The sequence below is a fragment of the Tursiops truncatus genome, chromosome 19 (genome assembly GCF_011762595.2).
Source record: "Tursiops truncatus isolate mTurTru1 chromosome 19, mTurTru1.mat.Y, whole genome shotgun sequence".
Lineage (NCBI taxonomy): Eukaryota > Metazoa > Chordata > Mammalia > Artiodactyla > Delphinidae > Tursiops > Tursiops truncatus.
In genome coordinates, this window is record NC_047052.1 from 23,528,630 (window position 1) to 23,547,389 (window position 18,760).

The window sequence follows — 18,760 nt, forward strand, 5'->3', positions numbered from 1 at the left end:
TCACTAAGACCGCTCACTAGCCCACCCAATGTAATGACATTCTTGCTTTCCCATTCTGAGCCAGAATGGAACCAGGGACCTACAGAGGAAAGGTTCCCTACCCCATTATGAATTCCCTGAGCCAAACTGTTCCCCATAGTGTCCTGAGGAATTATTTTCCCATTTAATCTAATTCAGCAAGGCTTCTCTCTGGGATACACAGTGGACATTATTTTTTTTTAAATAATTTTTTTGAGAGGGAAGAAACACGTTTTACCATGCTGAAGGTAAGCAAAAAAAATGTATTTGACACCTCAGGTAATGGGGATTTTTTTTTTTTTTTGTCCATCCCTTTCTGAGTCTCTACAATTGAAAATTGTATTTTCACCGTATTTCATTCCCAAAGGAGCTTTTCATAATTTAAATCTCCTGTTCAACTGTACATTTGGAATGGGAGCCTTGACACCATCCTGATTATAACATACATGCTGGACATTACAGAATTTCTCTCCGGGAGTATTCTAATTTTATTCACTCTTTATTAGCATCCTGGCAGAGAGTTGCATTCTGCACCCTGAACTGGACAATCCCTTCTGATGGGTTGCGGCAGCTAAGACTGTGAAAATTGGGGTCATTTCCCTTCCTGTTCTCATTCGTAATTTTTTAAAAAATGTACCCATTACAGGCTAGTTTATTCACATAGTTCAGCCTAAAGTGAACTAGAACTTATTTTTAAACTGGGAGGGTGTAGAGGGGGCAGGGGAAGAGAAGGAAGGAAGGAAGGGAGAGATGGAGGGAGGAAGGAAGAAAGAGAGGAAGAAAGGAAGGAATGGGGAAGGAAGGAAGGAGGAAGGAGGCTTGCAATGTCTACAAGAGTACAAGAAGGTATTGGCAACACCCAAACTTGCATTACAACCAAAACGACTGTAAGAAAAGAGAGAGTGGGAGTAATGGAGAGAGAAAAGGAAGCGAGGCAAGAAAGAAGAAAGGAAGGAAGGAAGGGAGGAAGGAAGGAAAGAAGCAAGGAGGGAAAAGAGAACTTGAAGCGGTTTTTGTTAAGTAACATAGATACAAATATAAATATGAAAATTTAAATAAAGCTCACAATATAAAAAGACCTGTTAGCTTACTTGTTCTAATTCCTCAGGTCCACTTTCTTGACTCAAGCGTTTGGGAAATGCCTACTATTGTTCATGTATATGCTTTTGAAAACCAGTGATTTTGTTGTAAAACCTGTTGCAGTGGACCTTTATCTTTCTTCCTCCTTGTTTTTGCAGGAAATTTCAATGAGAAGAAAAGCCAATGGATCGTGGTCTTAGAAAAGCTGCTTAGATGTCTGTTTCCCGTGCTGTAAACGCGTGGCAGAGCTGTGAGTAAATGCTCGTCACTGCATGATGAATTGGATGGCTGCAGACCAGAGGCAAACAAAATAATTGTCTCATTTTCGTGGTGATTTGCTTAACTGGGGGGACCATGCCAGAACGGCTAGCGGAAATGCTGTTGGATCTCTGGACTCCATTAATAATATTATGGATTACTCTTCCCCCTTGCATTTACACGGCTCCGATGAATCAGTCTCCAGTTTTAATGAGTGGATCCCCTTTGGAACTAAACAGGCTGAGTGAAGAACAGCGGATTTTGAACCGTTCCAAGAGAGGCTGGGTTTGGAATCAAATGTTCGTCCTGGAAGAGTTTTCTGGACCTGAACCGATCCTTGTTGGCCGGGTAAGCTTCGTTTTTAAGGTCCCAATTTCGGGATCTGTTATTGATCCCTAGACCTTTAACATTAGGCTTGTCACAGTTGTTGCCACACTTAGCTGTAAGTACTTTAGGCCAGATGGTTAGTTAGTTTACCTCTTGGTTCTTTAGGAATATGTATAATCCCATGGTAACAGATGTAAATGTAAACGAACTGCTCTTCTCTGGAAAGCTCTTCCTCCCCATCTCTCCCATCCTCCCCACCTATTATATCATAGCTTTAATATAACACTTGTGTAATGCATACACAAATAAGCTTTTTCGTTCTCATTTCACACAAGAAATCTGCATGCCAAACCTTTCCTGTAACTTATAGCGCTTGGAAGAGGTATGCATTTTTGCTCAGTCTGAATTTCTACCACCTGGATTCCTAAGATGTTATTTTGTTCCATTTTAGTTTGAGGCCATGTATCTCCAATTGCAGGTAGGTTTTTCTCCTTTTTATGTTTCTTTTGGTTGTTTGTTGGTTCGTTCAATTATTAACCTAGGATGGGGAAAGGGAAATTCTCAGAGTGGGTGCTTAGCAGTGCTTTGTACTTACTGTAATTCGGTAAATTTTGCAATAGGAAACTGTTGCATTCATTGTCAGATGGAATCAAATGTATAGAATCAAAATTTTAGCTTAGTGGTGTGCGTGTGTGGTGTGCGTGTGTGCGCGCGTGTGCACGTGCATATATGTGTTAGACTGGATTTATATTTATTTTGTTGCTGTTGGCAGGTTAGACAAATGTTCCTTGTGTGGATAAGGGCTGCCTGCTTTTCAAAGTTTCACTGTGGGTTATTGAAGACTATACATGTTTGTTCCTCAGAATCGCTCATAAGCTTCTGTTAATTTTAACACTCACCATCATCATAGGTAGAATTCCAATTACGAGCCTGCCAAGGACTGATTTTCCTGATAAGTCAGATTCAGAAGTGAATCATGCCAATATTATGCGTTTCCCAAATGCAGTGATTTTTAAAAAAGAATTAAATATTGATCTTCAAGACTTGAGTTAACACTTTGTGTCTCGCTAGGCACTTCTGATTCCATTCCCGCTTCTACCTCATTGTCTTGCAACGCAGATTGAGCCTCCCCAAGGATTATGCTTTTTCATTTCATGTAGTTCTACTTGGACAAGGGAAATCTGGATGAGGTGGTGTCATGAATCATTCAAAGAATATTTATTGAGCCAAATACCTTTTTAGGCATATGGGGGTATATCAATGAACGAAACACTGATCCCTGCCTTCAAGCAATTCACATTCTGGTCGATACTGTTTTGTATTGAGCCCTCTCATAACGGCACTTTGTAGGCACAGTCCTGTTTGATTTTAGCAACAGCTCCCTCTGCCTCGCTCTTTATATGTATATGTGTATACGTGTGCATATGTACATATATACAAACAATACGTGTGTAAAACAGGTCTACATTCCTTTCTTTGTAAGTCCAAAATACAAAAAAATATTTTTTTATATGCTTGATACACACTCAGGTAGCAGAACTGACTGGAGGCTATTTATAGTCGTAGTACATCCCATTACTGTGACTGTACGTATATTTCCCAGCAGAAATGTTACTGTGTTTGATTACAGGGTGCTCCCCCAGACTCTGCTGAAGGTTTTGTTTACTATACAGTTTATCTACCTTAATACATTTCTAAATGTGAAAACTTCTCAGTTCCAAAACATCTGACCCAGCGTGTTTTGAATAGGGGCTTCTTGACCACATTATCTTTTTTTGTTGTTGTTAAGTGCAAAAATTGAGACTTAGGTGGGTTAATAAAGTAAACCGAGATCATAGAGCTAGTAAATGATCTGAATCTGAATCAGGTTGGGGATTCCCAAGGCCATAATTTTATCCACTGTATCCTATTACATCTTAGTGACTAGTTACCATGTATTTAAACTATAATTTGCACTTAAGAATTATTGAGTATAAAATGCAGAGTTCTTAAATTCCTACATTCTGGAAATTCAAAACTTCTTTAGCCAGCCCTAAGGCAAGGCGTTTTCATACCGTATGAAATTCTGGGTATACAGTACATGCACACATATATAATTGATGGATGTTTTCTCCCTGTTTCTATTAGTGAACTCTATGGAGGTCTGTCACACTGATGGTATAATCACACTGATGGTGTAATATAAACAAACTTGCTATCCTCAGAAGAACTTTCCATTTTTATCTGAATATAAAAAGTAATTAAATTGGGGTTTGTTTTAGACTCAGGCTCTAATGAGTAATTTTGCCTCCGTTCTTTAAATGTAGCAACAGAGAGAGAGGCAAACAAGGCGGCATTTACTGCCCCTTTTTGACTTAGTAATCCTTGAGAAATCCATGCCTCTTTGAACGACAGAAATGTTGCGAGTGAACCCTAGGATTTTGAAACGGCCAAAGTGATTCTCATCCTTGACGGCTGCTCTTCACATGGCCAATCCCCAAACGATTGTTAAATCTGAGTTAAACTTATTTCTGAAGAACTTTTTCTGCAAATATTTCCAATCATATATATTTCCCCTTAAAGAAAATTGCTCCTGAATTATTACAGCTTGGCCTTTGAGGATCTTGAGTTGTAGCAAAGCCCAAAATGCATTTCGGGTGACTGCTGCCGATTATGAGTCAGGCCGAGTGTGGGGAGGATCCGTATCAGGGTGCCCACGGGTGCTTTACAATGTTTTATCTCTGTGCACGCTCTTCCACGACTGACTCTAAAGCACTTCATCGCTGAGCTTCTCCCCAGGAACTGGCTGAGAAGCATTAGTTACTTGTGAGCACGCCTGCTCTGTAAAAGGCCCTCTTGCGAGTCACCATGGTGGGAGCCTCGGGCCTGGCACACTGAGTTCAAGCTCAAGGGCAGAGGCAGCTTTTAAGTGATTGGCTCTTCAGAGCTTCACATATACCCTTACATCCTTCGTTGTCTGTTTTTACTATATTGGTAGGCAGCTAGATGCAGAGAAAGAACTAAGCCTTAGAGATGGACTCTGCAGAGGTTTGAATATTGGCTTTGCCACTTCCTGGATGTTTACCCTGGGAAAGTAACTAAAGCTCTTCAAGGGTTATCCAAATAAGATGAGTACAAGTAGATAAGAATAATTTATGCACAGTGCCTGCACGTAGCAATTGTAGTCATGATTGTAGTCTTAATTGTGTGTGTGTGCATGTGTGTACTTGGAGAGATGGACAAACTGACAACTACATCACTAGGTGAGCACAGGACTCTGGGAGCCTAAAGAGGGGCCCTTTCAATGAGCCCAGGTTGCTTAGGATGGAGGTGATGTTAGATATTTCCGTGTGTCTTGAAGGGTAACTGTCACTCAGCTTGATGGCGTGGGGTGGAGTGGGAAGTTAGGTGCCCCTGCTGGATAGATTTCGGCTTATGCAACGTCATGGGAATAGGGTGGGATGACTGAGAGTCCCCTTGATCAGAAGTAGCGTAAGCCTCTATGTTTCTCAGTGAACTAAAATGAAGTTGAAATCTGTATTCTTACAGAGCCTTCTCTGCCCCATTCTGTCTAAAATACAAACGTCCCATCTCTGATATTTCATACCGTTTGACTGTGCTTTATTTTTTCTCCTTCCTGGTGATCACTGTCTCACATACTCCATACTTTATCATGTTTATGATTTGTCTCCTACTAGAATGTAAGTTCTACAAAGAAAAGGATTTTGTCTCCTTTGTTCTTCACCGAATATCCCCAGAACCTAGAACACTGCCTGCATATAGGGAGAGCTCATAAATATTTTGCATGAATAAGTGAATGAATAACTCACCTAAATAATGGAGGAATTTATAAAATAAGATAAACCCAATCAGCTTTAATACAAATAGCATTTTTCAGCCAAAGGGGCAGTACATTGCTGTCATGTTCTCCTTTTCAGTTGTTTATTTTAGAGACCTGCTGGGTAGTTTAAACATTGTTTCTATGTATTGATTTTAAAAGTCCTTCTTTGAGGTAGTAATAGTGATAAGTTAATTTGTTAAAACAAGTCTCCTTATGAAGGCTGCAGAGTCTTCTCTCTGGAGGCTGTCCCCCTTACTAGTGGCATGAAGCAATTCAGGCTGGGGATTCCATTATCTTCCAATTCTTCTGCAAACTTACATTTGTGCTTATGTCACAAACTAGACCAAAAATCTTTCTGAATTCTTGAAAAACAAATAGCAGCTAAACAGACTCCACTCCTGGCTCCGGCTCTCTGTGGTACAAGGTGGTCTGGAGCCCGTTTGTATACACACATAAATATTTAGATTTCTGCGTTGCCCAGGACCTCCTGTGTTGACTTTCTCTGGCAATTCTGGAAGAGAATAAGGTGGTACATGGGACCCTTCACCCTATATCCTTATTTGTCTGGTTTTGAAAAGGAAGAGAAGGAAAACCCATGGTGCTTTTCATAAGTCTTGTAACCAAGACAAAAATGTTGTCCTTGGGATGAAATGTGCATGGGTTCTTTAAGGCTGGCATCTTGATGCCATCATGAGAGCCCTTGGCTGTGAGTCAGGAGGGTGACCGATCAAGTCATTACACAAATATTTATTGGGCACCTACTATCTCTTAAGTGTTGTTACCAGTGGATTCTCAGTTCTGAGCAAACACAGATCCATGCCCTCTGTCATAATGGGCTACTAGGGATAGACAGATGTTAAGAAAATAATCATAATGTGACATATGCCATGTTAAAACTGAGATAAGTACTCTGAAGTGAAGGAACATGGGTCTATGGAAGCTGGAAGCATATCGAGGAAGCTGGTCTATTTGGTGGGATGATGGAATCTTCCCTAAAGGAATCACCTGTGAGCTGAGATGCCAAAACCATGAACTAAGGTGCAGAGTTGAAAAAAGACAGCATTCCCACAGAGGACGTAGCATATGCACAAGACTATTTAAGGAGCTGAGAGAGGGTCAGAGTAACTGGAAGACAGAGAACTGGGGTTGAGATCTTTTGAATTAGGTAGAAAGATGGGCGAGGATCTCTTGGAAATCTGGCTTCTGTCTTTTTTCCCCTCTGCTATAAAGGAACTGGAAGAGAAAGTCACACAACGTCTCTCGGGAGCAGTTTCCTCACTTGTAATTGTATAGTGGATTATGGAATTATATTTAAGATACAGATCCCTGTGGAACAGGAAAAGAAAGCAATATATATATATAAAAAAATGTGTGCAACCTATCTACCCAAGTTCCTTTAGCTCTTGTTCTGTGGTTCTGTGATCCTCTGTTCCTCAGACTGTTTTATTTTGGGAAAAAATGGTTTGCTTTCCAGGTGGTCAGAGTTCTATCCTAAATCCTCTTTCTTACATAAACTCCTCTGCTCTCTTTCCTCCCTTTTCCCCTCCTACCTGGATTTCTGAGCAGTTCCTTATTTGGATATAACTCTCACTGGTGATGCCACATCTATTTATAATTCTCTCCCTCCAAGGTACTGACTCATTTTCTGTCTTTAAATTTGACCTTCTAACCTCCCCTCTTCCCCGTAACTTGGAAATCATTTGGGTGGTGTTTAGTATGAAGGACACGGGGTGCCAAATAATTACACTATATTACAGTTTACGGTGTCAGCGGCTGGTGAGAAAATTGCACTTGACATGCCATTATTTTTGCTGGCTGTTTGCATGTTAAGAGCACTGGGCTACGCAGCCACAGCCAGATTGTATCTTTGGCCTTGCGAGAACAATTCACTGTCAGTTTCGTGAAGCTTCTGCTTACTCAGACAGAGACTTGTGCACCAATAATTTGGCAGGAATGCAAGTCAGCCTCGCATGTCTCAATCTGACCAAACAACAAGGGTTGTCTGCCTTTTGCCCAGTGTCCCAGCTTAGAAATAACAGGCATCCCAGAGCTGTTGGAAGTCTTTTGATGCTGATATAAAAAAAATGGAATAGTATTAGTCATGTTTGTTAGCAGAAACCCTCAACACACACACACACACGCACGCACGCACGCACGCACACAGTCTGTTAGCTGACTTTGTACATGAGTAAAATCCCAAGACATCTCCTGATTCTTTCTCTTGGTAGCCCCCAAACTCTCACTGTTTCTTTTCACCTCTGCTACAAAGGTAGATGGAGGGGAAGGTCACACAGCCTCTCGGGCACAGCCAAATTGTATCTTTGTTCCTTACCAGGGGCCAAGTGAGAGTGTGTATAATCTGCTTATCTCTGTAGATGCCTTGAAAAGTAAATTCATGCAGACTTACAAGAAGAGCCTTGCACATTTTGTCGGTCCTCTTGAAGAGTCATCTCATTGAGGCAGATACTTTTCCCACTTGAAGCAAAGTGCTAGTAGTTATATGTTTGTGGGTGAAAAAGCCAGATTATGTCACCCTATTTTATGAATAAATAGCACCAAGGTATTCAATGTGGAAAAGAAAGAAAGCAGAGAATTGATTCCTATCACAAATACGAAGCCAAAGCTCAGAGGGAAGAATTGGGCAAACGTAAAGGCTGCACAACTGGGAAGGCTTTCCTTGCATCACATAGCAGAATAGTATGAGTCATCCAAAAATGGTTAAAATTTAGAACATGGAAACGTGATTGCAACTGAATAAATATCAGAAGCAAGATATAAAATGGGTGTAGAATATAATCTAAAAATGCATATGTGATATGAACAGAGTACCTGGCATGTATCTATTACGATATGTATGTGTACATAAAAATATAATCAAACATTAACAAAAATAGTCAACTCCTTTGTACCTATCACTCTGATCATCCATGTTCAACAATTTTCACAAACAAAGTCAATACTCTTGATTTTAAAAACTAACGTAAGGAGAATCCTAATCGTATCTATAACCACTATCCACTATTTCTGATATAAAGATTTCCCCAGTTGAAAACAACGTAAGATTATAAAAATCCCAAATGTATTATGATTCTATCTAATGAATAAATAATAATCATGTAGCCTTAATTAAAAACAAAATAAGGGGGGACTTCCCTGGTAGTCCAGTGGTTAAGAATCCATCTTGCAATGCAGGGGAACATCAATTCGACCCCTGGTCAGGGAACTAAGATCCCACATGCCGCAGGGCAACTAAGCCCGCACGCCACAACTAATGAGCCTGCGTGTCACAACTAGAGAGAAGCCCGTGCACTGCAACGGAGAGCCCATATGCCACAACGAAAGATCCCACGTGCCACAACTAAGACCTAATGCAGCCAAAAAATAAATAAATATGAAAAAACAAACAAACAAAATAAGGGGTTAATGCCTAACATTAATTCATATTAATAACTGTACCACAAATCAATAAAAGGAAATATACCAATATACTAAAACTTCTTTTCCAATATATATGGTTGGATTATCTTTTTTATAATTTTCTGCATTTTATTTTCTAGGCTCTGCTATTACTACGTTGTAAAATATAATAAAATGAGAGAAAAATAAATGACAATGTTATATTGTTCAATTTTTTAAAACCAATGCCATCTATTCATAGCAAATTCATGGGGACCATCATTTAATGTGAAATCAGTTGGTAAATATTAATAGAATTTTTTTACTTTTTAAACCACACCTGTGTTAAACCTTTGGAAGTTCAGTCTCATCAATTAATAAATTAAAGTGCCAGCAATATTTAATCATTTTTATGAAACGATGAAGAGAGGAGGAACAGCCACAGTCTTGCTGCACTGTTGTGTGCGTGTTAAATGACTTTCATTACCATGGAACAGACCACATATTAACCAAAAATGGAAGATTTTGTACTTGGCCTTGAAACGGGAAACTATCGTATGAAGATTTTGTATTTGGCCTTGAAATTGGGAACTATCTTTGGAGTCTTCAAGTAATGCAGTCAGCCTGCATGTTGCTTTTAACATTTCAGTAAGAATAGTGTAGAAACGTTATTTAAGGTACTATGTTATTTAAGAAAAAGTGTTAACGGCTTTTACAGAATCTCATTTGGCCTGGCTAGACATGCTTTCTACATAGCAGTTTCTTTACTATTTCAGCATTTTTCATCTGTACATATTATTTCTATTATAGTTAACTTAAAATCACTCGCACGCGCGCGCGCCCCCCCCCCCAACACACTCACCCCTTGGCACAATTTGATTATATATATTCCTGTTCCTAACTAAGTCTTTGAATATTTTGAAATGTATTAAAGACAGTGTTGTCAATATTCAAAGATCTGAATATTTCATTAAAATATAGGTATGTTTTCTCATTAGCACCAGCTATTACCTCACTCACATTTCAAAACATTTAAGAATCTTCTTAGATGTATCTAGGAGGAGAACTAAAATACACTACATTCTTATTAATCAAAGTGAGGGTCTGTAGATTAGCAGCAGCATTGTCACCTGACAGCTAGTTTGAAATGCAGAATTTCATTCTTATTGAATCAGAATCTGCATTTTCACAATAGCCCCTAGGTAATTCCTATGCACATTAAACCATAAAATACATATTTTTAAAGAAATCAGTCAATCATCAATTAATCCAGGGATAGTGCAAGTCATGCTTTTTGCTCTCTGCAGACAGCCTGAGTAAATTTTGAATACCACTCAGCTAAAGAAAAGAGTCATGGAGCTGGTGTTTGCAAGAGCCCCAGGCAAGGTTGTGGGCAGAAGCCGCTGCTTATCTCATTTGCACCCCTGTAGTAAGTGCTGGACACAGCAGGCTGTGGCACCAGTTTGCAAATGGGACTCCCCTGTTTTGCAGGTGACAGCAGAGGGAGGTTACTGTCTGTGGAACACCCCTCCCCAAACTTGATTAGTTAACAGGAGCTGTTTCCTGCTCATATCCATGGACTTCTTTTTCTGCTGCATGTATTTACCACAGCGCGGCAGATGTGCTCTGAAATCTGCAGAGCATCAAATGTCACTGGGCTTCTGTGGGAGACAATAGCGGAATCCAAATGAGCCTGATCAGGAGGGCTGAGGAATATTGGGGGAACAGTAGGGAATGAAACACTGGATGCATATTTCTCTTTCTCTCTAATCCTAAAAAAATAACCCAGCTGTATTGTATAGATTATTATTATTATTATTGTTATTACTTTGGCTGTGACTATCTAGTGGAGACTGTGAACTTGATGACATTAGCCAGAGACATTAAAGTAGGGGAGAAAAGGAGGTTTAAATATCTATTAAATGTTTACTATAGACACTTTATAAAGTTTTCTCGTTCAGTCCTCCTGGCAACCCCCTGATGAAGGTACCATTATTCCCAGTGCCAGATCTGGAGAGAGACACTGAAGGGAAGAGTTGTTTGCATTAGAGTTTACAAGTGAATAAGTGTTGAAGCCAGGAGTCAAACCCGGGTGTGGTGATCTTTGAACTTGTTCCTGTAATCTCGGCAGCGCATTGTCACGTTTGAACCCCGTGCAGGAAGGGCTCAATGTGCTAGGCTGCCACCCCAATTTGTAGATGAGAAAAGTGAGACTCACTGAAGTTAACCGACTACATATCTGTATGGTCTCCAGACTAGATGTAAAAGGTTTATTAAGATGTAAATAGCCATTTAGTGATATCTATCCAATTGCAAGCCACAACACCTTTTTCTTTGCATGCATCTCTCTATGCTTTGGTAGTCAGAGACAGAGGTGGATACAAACCCCTTGAGAGAAGAAAAAATGTCCTTAAGACTAATGCATGTGGTGGCTCTGTTTTATTTCCTTTATGGGGAGATGAAACTGCCTCAGTCTGGGCCTGAGCAGGGCTGGTACCATGTACAAGGTGATTTGTGGGTTCTTCTCCAAATGTAGGGGCTAGCCCAGTGTCTTTCTTTTTGGCATTATCATTTACAGATACACATTTAAGATGATTATGATGATAAAGTAAGAGATAAATGATGAAGGAGTAGCAGGAGGAGAAGAATATTTTTCCTGAGCATTTATAAGGCATCTTGCTTTGTGCGTTAAATATATTTATAGATGTTGTCTCCATTTTGCAGGTAAGACAATTGCGATGTTGGAACCGAAGTGAATTCTCATTGGTTAGGTGACTACAGTGAAATGATTCTGTTTTCTGAGTTGGGCAGAGTTCTTAACTACTCCAGAGCTGTAGCATTAAGTTAGCTCACTGGAAGCTTTGCCACAACTGGGCAATTTTGTGGGTTTGCTTTGAACTGAGAATCACCAGAACGGTGGAAAGAAGAGCAGAATAGTTGAATGGGATGAAAAAGAAAATCTTGCACACATAGACAGGTGCTAAAAGAAGACAAAAAGCTTGTACCCTCCAGTTGCTTGAACTGTGTTAATGCTAAATAATTTAGTAACAATTCCCTGTGCACTTGGAAACTGAACTGGTAGACAATATTACAGAGGCTCCAGAGGTGGGATCTATAATTTACTTAGCTCTCTTCAGTGACTCACCCAGTGCCTTTTGCAACTCCAAGAATCTTTTTCCAAATGGATATGTGCTTCTCTGTTTCATCTCTTCCTTGCCAGCTCTTGTCATGGTGACCTTCCTCTGGACAGTTCTGGTCATGTCCTTTGTTACTGGTGCACTTTGACCACTGAGAATAACCCCCTCATGCCTTTAGCAGATTCTGTGAGGAAAAGTAATTTGGTGAAAAGCAAACATGGCTATTAAAAATGACCAAATCCTGTGACTCCTCGAAGAAAGCCAGACTCCCCAGTCACTCACAGGCTTTATTTAGAATGTGGCAGATTTATTTATAGTGGAGTTTTCTTTGCTTTTATTTTTTATGTGCTTCTGGGAACCCAAAAGTATAAATGAATTTCTCACTGCGGTTTGCCTCTTGTCGTACTTGTGTGAGTGTGTGTGTGTGTGTGTGTGCATGTGTGCGTATGTCCTATTATTTTTCTCTTAGAGCAGCGTTGCTTTGGCACAGCTCATCGTCTGAATCTGACCCTGACTTTGCAGGGACATTTTTAATCAGCCTTGTGAGGTGCTTTCAGGAATCATTAGTCATTTGCAATGGTTGGTCCTATTGATTACAGCCACTGTTCCTCTCATCTTCTCCACTTTTCCTGCCATTACACTCATGCTGTAAAGGTCTAAGTTTTTTATAGCTGAAACCAAATTCCACATCCCAAGTAAACTATCGGGAATGCATTTAAATGTTTCCAGTTTTTCCTCCATCCACAAGTGGGAGGAAAGACACAAGTTGAAGCTAAAAGACCAAACAAGAAACATAGAGACACACCTGCCCCAACACATAAGTACACACACACAGAATGAGGTGATGAGAGAGGGTCAAAGAGATACAAAGGGACTTCCCTGGTGGTGCAGTGGTTGGGAGTCCTCCTGCCAATGCAGGGGACACGAGTTCAAGCCCTGGTCCGGGAAGATCCCACATGCTGTGGAGCAGCTAAGCCCATGCGCCACAACTACTGAGCCTGCGCTCTAGAGCCAGTGAGCCACAACTACTGAGCCCATGTGACACAACTACTGAAGGCTGCGCACCTAGAGCCTGTGCTCTGCAACAAGAGAAGCCACCGCAGTGAGAAGCCCAGGCACCGCAATGAAGAGCAGCCCCCGCACGCTGCAACTAGAGAAAAGCCCTTGTGCAACAAAGACCAAACGCGGTCAAAAATAAATAAGTTTATAAAAAAAAATAATAAAGAACCCCCCCTTTAAAAAAAAAAAAAAGAGGCACAAAAGATAGGGCCAAGCAGCAAATGGACAGTAAAACAGAAATCCTCCATTACAGAGAGGAAGTCACGTGAGTGTTACAACATAAGAGAGGAGCCCAGACACAAAACATAGAGAGTGAGTGACTTTCGCAGAAACACAGAATTTCAGAAACACAAAGAATCCAAAACAATGAGGAAAAAAGAAAGATTGGGTGAAGGTGAAGATTGAGAGAGAGAAGTAAGGCAGAGGAGACAGAGAGTGCATGCGCAGAAAAGCCATATGGAGAGGATTTGGGGTCCACTAAGTGGTTTTCACTAGGCCCAGACTAATTTCTTTCAGTCCTGGACAGATGGGCTTATGCATACTTTTATGGCATTTCTGATCACACAGGTCTGGTTTTTTGAAAAGAAGTGCGTTTTGATTCTGACACATGGCTTTTGCTGAATAACTGTGGCTGGCAGGACTGGGCATGAAGTCAGAACAATTTGAATGAACCAACAAACAGGATGATCTTTCTTTTAAACTTTTCCAGAGAAACAATTTTGGCTTTTAAAGGTATACACTTTCTAGTAATTGATGTTAGAGACTAAATCATGGGATTTTACCTCAAACTGGTTATGGAGCATAACAATGTAATAATGAGTCTTTAAGTGAAATCATCACATCATTCCTACTTAGGGAGCATGGCACTAGTTTACAAAAGAAGTGGGAAAGTGGGAAGGGATTATGAGTAAGCCTCTGGACAATTTATGTCTTCTGAAGCTCTCTAAAATTGTGGAATGGGCTTTTGAAACATTGGAAGAAAAGCCATTTTATTAGAATTTACATTTTACATTTACATTTTAATTTATACAACTGATTTAAAATAATCTAAAATGGCCATAGAGAAGGCTGAGGTTGTTTTCTGTTTTTGCATTTCGCAAATATATTTGAATAAATATATATTTTAACAGCTTAAGAAAGAGTAGGCAAGGTGGGAGTTGAAGGATATGTATAGGTAGGACCAAGGGAAATAACACTTCCTAAGTACCTAGTGCCTTCCAGATGTACAGAATCTTATTTAGCCTTCACTTGGACCCTGTGAGAGAGGGCTGTTAATATCACCCCTGTGCCCTCTTAACAGATAAAGAATTTTAGGTTTAGAGAGATTTAGTTACTGCCCTAGAATGGCCAAGAAAGTGGAGAATGGGGAATGGAATGCAGAACCAGCTGATTCCGCAATCTATGCTGCTTTCTGCCTACACTGCACTGCCCCCTCACTCACTTTATTTGGTTCTTCCATATGTTTCCTTGCACATGGATACGTTCTTATGGAATATAGAAAAAGTTCTTACTTTTATACAACACAATTTGTTCTTCCAAATACTTCCCTTGATTATCTCAGTAGCCCAGGGAGGCAAGGAGGATAACTGGGATGGTATTCAACCCACATGGAAACTGGGCCTCTGACACCTTGTTCAGTGTTTGCTCTGATGATCACACTGCCTGCACACAGTCCTTTGAGAGGTACCCCCCTGTGGTAACTTCTCTCCATCAGGAAGTGTTGAGGTTCCTACTGCAGTTCCACGTTGCACCACAAAGTGGATTGCTTAAGACTCAGACTCCTAAATCCTGCTGCGCATCATTGCCAGGAGCTAGCAAAGGCCTGGATGGGATACCTTTTAAGTATACCGTCCAGTCACCTGACTTATGTGGTCTTTTTTAAATCCAAGGACTACATTACTTCCCTACTTAATGCTGCCAAATGCATGCTGAGAACTTGAATGAACAATAGTCGCCCTCCCAGGGGATGTTACTGAATGAGAAGCCTGCACTGCCTTGTGACCTCTTAGCTTCACATTGTCCAAGATTGTGTTCCTTTATACAGCCTGGTGCCCCAAGTTCCCCATGATGTATAGTCCAGGCCAGGACACGATGAATGCAAGAATGTTAGAGAATTCTTTCGTTAACATTTGAGGAAGGTCATTGCAGTCAAATCTTTCTTTAGGAATATTCACCAGGCTGGATTTGGGTGGGAAAAGGAGGACCAGGTCTGTGTCACTTGGCATTTCAAGCCCTGGAATACAATTTCATCCCGTGACCTGACAGAGAAGCTTTGTTACATTTACAAGGACAATTAGCATGCCTGGAAACTTCTCCCTGAGATGTGATAAGGAAGGAAAAGTCTGCATCTGAAGGCTCCTCTCTCCTGAGAGAACTTTTGAGCTAGGTGAAGAAAGGATTCCCAGTTTGGAAATGGAGTCTTAGAAGAGTCTTTACAAATGCAAAATCCTCGGATTCTGCTACTCTGTAAGCACCACAAGGTTCTGGCTTTTTCTTTTGAATTTTATAAAAGCGTCAGCACAAGGAAAACTTTTCTAACCCATTGGGTCAGGGGTTGAGTTTAGTTTCCATTCTCCCTCCCCTGAAAGCTAAGCATTCGTGTGACTGGATGCAGACTTTCATTTGAACCTCCTTCCTCTTAAATAACTTGTATTTTCTATTTTACGATTTACTATTTAAAGTATATTGTTGGAGGCAGATCAACTTTTTAGGGGGCATAGATTTGGGGTTTGCAGCTCTAGGAGGGAAACTGCCTTATATGAACATAGAGACACAACACAAAATTAGGAAGAGATGTTTAGCACAAATATCTGAAACCATTAGCAAGTTTTCAGTCTGATTTCTATCTTGTTTTGTTGTTGTTATAACCACAGTGGCTAACCTATTATTCTCCCATATTTATCCCCTGAGATGAAGAGCTTATTCAGTTCACCATACCCTGCATCACCTCCACTGACCTCTATCAAAAGTACAGGGTCCTTTCTTTTTAAATGAGAACTGTAGTAGCCTGAAGTGTTGTGGTAAGGAGTTCCTCTTTGAAGTTAGACAAAGCTGGGTTTTACATCTTGTCATAACAACCATACACTGCAGCTTGTGGCCTTGTGTGTCATTTAATCTTGTTGAGCTTCAGTTTCCTCATCTAGAAAATTAGCTCGCAGGATTTTTTCCCTCTAGGATTCCCCACGCAATGTGATTATCTTCATTCATTTAGAGGGGACTAAATATAATGGTAGTTGTTTCTGTTTTAAGCCATCCACACCTTGGACTCTCCTTGTCATTAGTTAAAGCTTTTTTTCTGATTGTCATTCCCTAGGCGTTATGAGGCCCCTACATTCCATGGCCATAGGTTACTCATTTGGAAAATGACTTGGATGGCTTCAGCACTCTCTAGGGCCCTCTGAAATCCAACATTCTGTTTCTCTACAATTCTGAATTATCTAAACAAATATAACACCAAGCTTGAGGAAGGAATACATCGCACGGAATAGAAGGAGCAGTGCTTCTTTAACATGAGTGCTTTATCTTCTGAAGGCGTGGATGAAAGTACATGCTTAACTGTGACTGTTTGTTACTCAGGGAGAAGGAAGAAAATTGAGAGTGAGATGATGGATGCCCACATTCCGTGTTGATAGGCACACATTTCCAATGCTTCAAAGTGTCACAGTACAAGCACAGTAAAAAAATCTGAAGGTCAAGTGAGAGGGTGGGTTGAAGATGTTTACCAACTATCAACTTCCACCACTCAGGGAGTGATGTGGAACATGTTAGTGCTGCGTTCTACCATGATGCAGACCACCCTCAGATGAACACTGGTCAGAGAGACTATTTTCTTTTGAGCTGTATAGGAGTAAAAATGATTTGCTGAAAAAAAAAATACAATCAGGCATTACAAAGTATTATTGGCATACAAATATAGAATCACCATCATCATCATAATATAAATTACAAAGGAATATTAAATTTATAACACCTGGTAAGGAGATTGCATGAAAAGAACATTATTAAAACATACTTGAGGGCTTCCCTGGTGGTGCAGTGGTTAAAGAATCTGCCTGCCAATGCAGGGGACAAGGGTTCGAACCCTGGTCCGGGAAGATCCCACATACCACGGAGTAACTAAGCCCATGCGCCACAACTACTGAAGCCCACACGCCACAACTATTGAAGCCTGTGCGCCTAGAGCCCATGCTGTGTGCAACGAGAGAAGCCATCACAATGAGAAGCCTGTACACCACAACAAAGAGTAGCCCCTGCTCGCCACAACTAGAGAAAGCCTGTGCACAGCAACAAAGACCCAATGCAGCCAAAAATAAATAAATAAAATTAAAATTTTTTTAAAAATTTAAAAACTTACTTGATAAAAGCTATTACACTGCAGTAACAGTGCTACTAAATCGCTATTTTTTGTGTGTGCGGATTTTTGAAAGAGCTTGATTTTCAAATTCTTGAACAGGCAAAAAATGTTCCATTATTTTAGTATCTGGAATTCACTGAAATAGTATCTAACCTCAATGGCACATTTTATAAATACTGAAGAGAAGGACCTTTAGATTCATAATTATGTAAGCATTTTACACCCCTTCCACACATGCATACCACCAAAATCCCATACCTTCTCAGACAAACATTAACTTTCCTACTAATGCATAATTATTGTGCTAAACGTTTCTGATAATTTTGTTTTTAGGTACAGTGCTGGTTAAATCTATTATCTAAGATGAGTTGTATTATCTTATAAATTTGCCTCAGTTTTGTACTGACTTTATTTTTATGAAAATGAGATATTTTACAAGAAGTTCATCTCTAGACTATATTGTATCATGGGTATTACAATATCCATCCTATAGAACTCTCAAAGAAAATAAGGAATCTCGTTGCTGTTAGTTGTAACAGTGAATAATATTTTGAACACTTTTTGCCAGCACTAGAATAAACACTATGGCTTGTCTCATTTAATGGTCACAAAATCCATGTGAGGTACATACTGTAATACCTTTCAGTCTGTAGACGTAAACAGACTTAATGAGGATGTATAATTTGTATAAGGTCAGCCAGCTGAAAGTTGTGGAATCAAATCTCAGACATAAGTATATTTGCCATCAAATTTTGCCCTTGAACTTTCCTTATTTATAATCTCCCCTAACATAGTTGAAATTCTTGGGTAAACTATCCATATCCTATCATTTCTTCAAACACGCACACACACACACACACACACACACACACACACAGAATTTAGAAACTAATGTGATGTTTCACAGAATTATTTACTTTCTATTTTCAAAATCAATACAATTGATTAACATGTTATCCTGAAGTGCTGACAAATTATTGGGTAAAAGTAGATTAATATATTTATTAAGCAATATTTATTGGGAACATCCTATGTGCCAGAGCCTTTGCTGAGATGATTAAGATGGAGGCAAGGACTGTGTATTGTTGTCCAACCCAAATTGGTGTGCCCGATGCACAGTGAGGCCAAACAAACTGAAAGGTCAGAGTTTGGAGCAGAGAAAGGTTTATTGCAATGTCCAAGCGTGGAGAATGGGCAGCTTGTGCTCAAAAGACTCGAACTCCCCAATAACTTTCAGGCACAGGATTTTAAAGACAGTGTTAGGGGAGGGGTCTTAGGATGCATGATCTGCTCATGGACCTTCTGATAGGT

At 40.1% G+C, this 18,760-nt stretch overlaps 1 protein-coding gene across 2 annotated transcripts in view; it reads left to right on the forward strand.

Moving 5' to 3' along the window:
• Positions 1–1,452: 1,452 nt before the first annotated feature.
• Positions 1,453–18,760, forward strand: part of CDH8 (cadherin 8) — a 354,111-nt gene continuing 336,803 nt past the window's right edge. For both annotated transcript variants that reach the window (XM_073796978.1, XM_019935532.3), the window contains exon 1: positions 1,453–1,704. In XM_073796978.1, coding sequence (XP_073653079.1) covers positions 1,453–1,704 — 252 coding nt within the window. The remainder of the gene's footprint in view (positions 1,705–18,760) is intronic.